Raw genomic sequence first — 5,632 nt, 5'->3', positions numbered from 1 at the left:
TTGACAATGGCTGTGGGGGATTGGCAACCTCAACGGCGGCGGCGGCGGCGGATTTGAGAAATGTGTCGCCGCCGATCGGTCGACAACAACGCCACCCCATTCAGTGGAAACCCGGCAACTTCGTTTGGCAACATCCCATGGATCTGGATCTGGCAGATCTGCTGCAACTCCATTCACATGGCCACATGGGTATCTTGCCACTTGGCCGGAGAAGAGTGGCTCGGCCGACTGGATCCCCATTTGCCATTCGCCACAGCCGACTGACTGAGAAACCAAGAGTCTTTTTCTTTCAGTCTTGGCATTGTGGACGCTCTCTGCCGACTCCGCTGCTGACAGCGCTGCCCACGCCGACTGCGCTGCCCGCGGCTTTCGCACATTTCGCGCTTATTTAATGGAAACTGGCTCCTAGAATCGCCACAGTATTCCGGGCAGCTTGGCGGTGTTTGTATCTGGTGCCGTTGAATTACTACAAGTAAATTTTGGAAGGATAACCCAACAAATCTTTAACTCAGTGCGGTGTGCTCTAACGGATACGAATCTTGTGTTTACTTCTAGCATATATTTCACGTTTCAATCGCTCTTGAACCAAAAATATAACCCAAATATAAAATGGCAAACTTCGTGTGCTTCGTGATCCTTTCGTTGGCTCTGTTCGCCAGTGTTGCTGTGGCGAAACCAGGATATGCCCTGGATTATTATGTGAGTTTTGGATAGGAATATGTATGTGGTTTACAAACGATTAAAAGCCTTGTTTGCATACAGAAAAACTCCTAACTAACCAAATGTTTCGTTCAGTGTGGATAACATATATGAAACACATTAATTTGAAGATCCTAGAGTTTTAAAAAATGTTTAAGTTTGAGTTTGTTAACTTCATCTTAAAAGTAAAGAATATTTTTATTTATCAATTAACTACTATTATTTGAATCTTAAAGTAACAAAAAATTAAATTAAGTAAATTTTGTTTCTTTTTGTTTTGTATTTATAAAATACAGATTTAATTTTATATATTTTCCATCTTTATAAAAACAGGATCATCCCAAGTACGCCTTCAACTACGGCGTGGCTGATCACAGCACAGGGGACGTGAAGTCGCAGCACGAAACGCGAGATGGCGATGTGGTCAAGGGTAAATTGGCAGTGACTCGGTTGAAGTCCATTGTATTTCTATGTTTTCTCCTCCAGGTCAGTACTCCCTGGTTGAGCCCGATGGCTCCATCCGCACGGTGGACTACACGGCGGACTCCATTCACGGGTTCAACGCGGTGGTGACCAAGTCGGGACCCACTGTGCACGCCCAGGCGGTGGTGGCCAATCCGATTGTGGCCCACAAGCCGATCCTGGCCCACTACGAACCGCAGGTGGTGAAGCATGTGGCTCCGGTGGCCCACGCCCCACTGGTGGTGGCTTCTCCGGCGCCTTATGGTGAGTTAAGAACATTTGGGGAGGATAAATATAGTAAATGGTGTAGAGAAGTTTCAAGGCTTTAGGGCTTAGCAGCACCTTGTTAGTGGGTCCTTCACCTCCGGTGGCACATCTTCACTTCACCCCCTCTCCCGCGTAGTTCCCCTCGTTCTTGTGGCTCCACCCACCCACTGCCATCCATTTCCACGTGTTCTCTGCTTGCTCTTACAGGCATGAACACATATCGCATGCTAAAGCTGTTCAGGCGGCATGCCAACTACCTGAACAATCAGTATCGCAAATTGCGCCCAGACGAAGACGACAACGGCGATGCTGATGATGATGATCTTGGCTTTGACGCTGATTACTATGCGGCCTACTGAATACTGAAAGGTTCTGAGCCGTCTGAATATCTTACCATAATTGCATTGTAATCTCATCGTTTCTAGCTTGGGTGGCAGTTGCATTGGCAATTTCATTCAATAAATCGCAATCAGTCTCACATTTGTGCCCAGTCAAGCAGCTAAGCAGCTGAATCATCATGGGCTGTAACTGGGTTGGCAATGTGTAACATCATATGGTTGACTAATCCGCGCCGACCCGCCTCTTTAGTGGGTTACCTCACTTTGCTCCGATCGGAGCCAAAGATCTAGCTTTGTTTATGCACTTTCCGCCTCAAATTTCCCACACAGATTATGTCAGGTGCATCATCTTCCAAAAAAAAGTTGAAAAAACACAGCACAGGCAGCAGCCACCGCAGCATATTTTTCACGAAAATTGCCGCTTCTTCTTCGGCAATTTCCCCGTCTCCCCTTGTTTTACACTAGCAAAGACTTTAGCATAATTTTCTCAATGTCGCAACGCTTTGGGCCTGGGAAATGAATACATGGTGAACACTCATGTGAAAACTCATAATTGTTGTGGGTGCTGCGGTGCAATTTTAATTGGGAATTATCAGCAAAACGCACAGCGAAAGAAATCAGCGCCCAAAACAAAAGACTTAGGCAACGAACTTGTTTGCATACAAAACGGAAAAGCAAAAATAAAGCAAAGTAAAAATAAAGTAAAGAAGATAAAAAAGTAAATGGCAAGCAAAAGCAAAGCAAAACAACACCTGTGACCAATTGACTGACAAAATCGTGCACAAATAAATTTTTGCAAGGGGGCAGAGAAATGGGCGAAGAAAATGCCTTGGTCAGCACTGAGTTGTTAGTTTATTTTTCTTCGGCAGTTGAGCTACTTACCAACAATGGCAAACGGTTAACAGCTGTTACCGCAGTTTAGTTTTTTGTCGGTCATTATTACAACAGCCCCGAAGAGCGAAATAAATTTAAGACAGTCGCCCCGCGCAAAAGCTAAAGTTTCTATATTTGTTCGATCTTCAAGTGGCCAAGCACTATGCGCCGGCGGCAGCTGCCCCCATCCACTACGACTACGACGACGGCTACTACAACCAGGGCCAGTACGAGTACATCCCGCAGTACGACCAGTACAACGGGCACTACGGCCACTACGCGAGTCCTTATGCGGGCCACTACTAGGACTCCCTCCCAGCGGACCCACTTCGTAGTCGTTTAAGCCCACTTAGTTGTACGCCACCCGGAAACTCTACGGATTCTCTCAGTGCAGCTTGCAAGGAACTTGAGATCTGCGCAACGGATCGAACGTAAGGGAACAACATCAAGGTTAATCTTACTTAAGTTATGTAACAAATTTGTAAAATAAAGATTCGAAACATGTTTTTAAGTGGAAATATAAAAATTGTAGTGTTTTCCTTGATACTTTTGTCTATCCTCATGAAATAATCTTCCAAATATGAAATGGCATGCATCGTTGAATTCGTAATAAAATTCTGAATCCGATGGCATTTACACCTAAAATTATTTTAATTTGGACTATTTTCGCAAAAAATGCAATAAAATGCAAAATTACCAAAATCGTAAAAATTGGCCAAAAATTCATTTTCTTTAGTCTACCAAAGAATGATTAGGATCGTTTGTCTAGATGGTCAGCTGTCAAAAACATTCATTCTTTTAGTTTTGAGACTATATTTGGCCTTGTTATGACGAAAATTAAATCTCAAAAAACGGATTTTATACAAAGTCCTGATGCTAATAATAAACATACCTAATATTAAAACATAAATTCTACATTTTTGTTTTGTTTTAATTTTAATAGTTAGTAACGTTTCTTGTAATATTTTATAAATTTAGTTGTGAATCATAACTTATCTGACATAATTGTTTTAACTGATTCAAGCCAGACATGTGAATAAGGCAGATGATTTGTGATGATTAATATGCAGCTACCAGATACCGTATTCCATGTAGGCGTTGTAATTTGCACTAAGCAAAGCCTTAATTTAGTTTGCAGCACCCATTTAAGAAAGCTTTAATCGATATGTCTCATGGCCAATTGAGCGCTCCAAAAGCTTTGCATTTCATTAAGGCAAAAATATTGCAGTTCAATATTCAAAGTTGGCCGTTTCCGTTAACGCTTTTCCTCAGCAAAAAAAAAGACATTTTCACGGTCTGAAAGCTTGTAACTCCAGCTTACATAAGTTTTTTTTTACTTCTGTTTTGGGTTATTTTCTTTGTTTGTTTGTTTGGCCCATTTGACTGACTTAATTGGTGGTGCCAAGAGTTTTCTTCCGGTCGCTTCGTCTGACCTGTTAAACAGTAGAAATGGAAACGGCAATATACGGTTAAAAGCTTTTTACTGAAGTTGAAAGCTGAGCTCAAAAAACTTGGCTTAAACCGCAGCAAAAGGTTTTTAAATTTACTAACGCATTAAGTTAAGTTTTCTTGCATATTTTAGGGGATGTCTTTCTTAGGATCAAAAAGTTTAACCGACTTTTGCCTGCTTAGTAAAATGTTAATTACTTCATTCATAACTCTCTTTAAAACGCATTTTATCCAATGTTTATGTGTGTTTCTCTTAGTCGGCAATAAACACACTTTGTAACACCGCAACGTATACTTAATATTTCAACGAAATATCACTCATAAGACCGGGGTGCCAAAGTCGGCTAACTGCATATCCGAGCTGTGATCTTGATGGCTGCTAATCTGCGTACAAGAGACAACATAGAATTAGCCAATCGTTTAATTAACAAATAAATTGAATTCGGCTCGATCTTTATACCTGTTAATGGTTCTGGCGACTAGTAATTGAGCCACCGAACCACCGAGCCACCGCACCACTGGACGGCTGTCCAGCACCACGCAACGGATTTTTCTCATTTTTTCTGTCTCTTGGCAATTACACAACGGATGTAGAAGTGGAAGCGTCTTCTTAGCGTCATGTTTGTGGCTCAAGGTTAGGGGCCAAGAACTGGTCTCGGGCAAACATTTCTCGGTACGAGTTGCCAAGTTGCTTTGCATAAAACGCAGATTAGCCCGCTCAATAAAATACATACTATATTTGATTCGAGTGAGTTATGAGCTGCATTTTCCAGACAAAGTAATATAACAATTTGTTCCAGTGTGATTGCATCAGAGTCCAGCGGAGAGCCAGGCTTACCCAATCCGAAATTATTTGGGCGCATTAGGATTGAATTAAAATTGCTGGGATTGTGCGGGCTCCGATGAAAGTGACAATTAACAAACCGAAAACTGAAGCTGTTAAATAAAAATTGTTTTTTGCCCCGACAGCCGTCGTCACCTGAATTTCCTCGAGAGGTCCGAGGCCCCAGAGCAAAAGTCTGAACCCAACCCGGGCCGAGACGTCAAACCTCAATTACAGCCAACGCCAGTGGCAGCCTAGCCGACTCCTATCTATATATAATACATATGGCCATACAGATATATATATGGGTACTACTGGTATATACATATAGTATGTGCCCGGCACACAGGTTGCCAAAGTGGACAATTTAATGTGGCTGTCATGTTAAATGCCAAGCCAATAATTTAAGCCTCATTTTTCGTGGCTTAGAAATGCTTCAGCTGGGTGGCAAGCAGTTCAAAGGAAATCACGGAAAACTTCCAAACTGAAACGAGAAAATTCTGGACTGGATGTGTATCAACGAGGAAATGCGCGTCTGAGGCAATTAAACTAGTTTTCAGATTCAATTTTTGATCAATTTGCAGTCATAAAATTCTGCGCTGCAAACGAGAGGTAATAAAAATAAGGAAGAAGTACAAGAAACGATAAACCCAGTTTCCGAACTTAATCTTCCACCCAGTTTAATAAATCTTTCGGCCAAAGTCCAATTGCATTTCATTAA

General features: G+C 42.1%; 1 protein-coding gene across 1 annotated transcript; it reads left to right on the top strand.

The window, feature by feature from the left end:
- Nucleotides 1–421: 421 nt before the first annotated feature.
- LOC108100655 (larval cuticle protein A2B) lies at nucleotides 422–3,165 on the top strand. The gene is made up of 5 exons (XM_017204666.1): nucleotides 422–472; nucleotides 556–699; nucleotides 1,033–1,129; nucleotides 1,186–1,425; nucleotides 2,791–3,165. Exons 2-5 carry the CDS (start codon nucleotides 610–612, stop codon nucleotides 2,943–2,945), a joined length of 582 nt encoding a protein of 193 aa, XP_017060155.1. The 5' UTR covers nucleotides 422–472; nucleotides 556–609; the 3' UTR covers nucleotides 2,946–3,165.
- Nucleotides 3,166–5,632: the final 2,467 nt, after the last annotated feature.

The sequence above is a fragment of the Drosophila ficusphila genome, unplaced genomic scaffold (genome assembly GCF_018152265.1).
Source record: "Drosophila ficusphila isolate 14025-0441.05 unplaced genomic scaffold, ASM1815226v1 contig_286, whole genome shotgun sequence".
Taxonomy (NCBI): Eukaryota; Metazoa; Arthropoda; class Insecta; order Diptera; family Drosophilidae; genus Drosophila; species Drosophila ficusphila.
Note: the sequence above shows the minus strand (reverse complement) of the source record. Positions and strands in the feature narration are given on the sequence as shown.

Excerpts from the sequence above, each read along its gene's own strand:
- LOC108100655 (XM_017204666.1), top strand. The coding sequence starts at position 610 with ATGGCAAACTTCGTGTGCTTCGTGATCCTTTCGTTGGCTCTGTTCGCC. Across the intron at positions 700-1,032 it reads GATATGCCCTGGATTATTAT|GATCATCCCAAGTACGCCTT; the intron begins GTGAGTTTTGGA and ends TTATAAAAACAG. Across the intron at positions 1,130-1,185 it reads AGATGGCGATGTGGTCAAGG|GTCAGTACTCCCTGGTTGAG; the intron begins GTAAATTGGCAG and ends TTTCTCCTCCAG.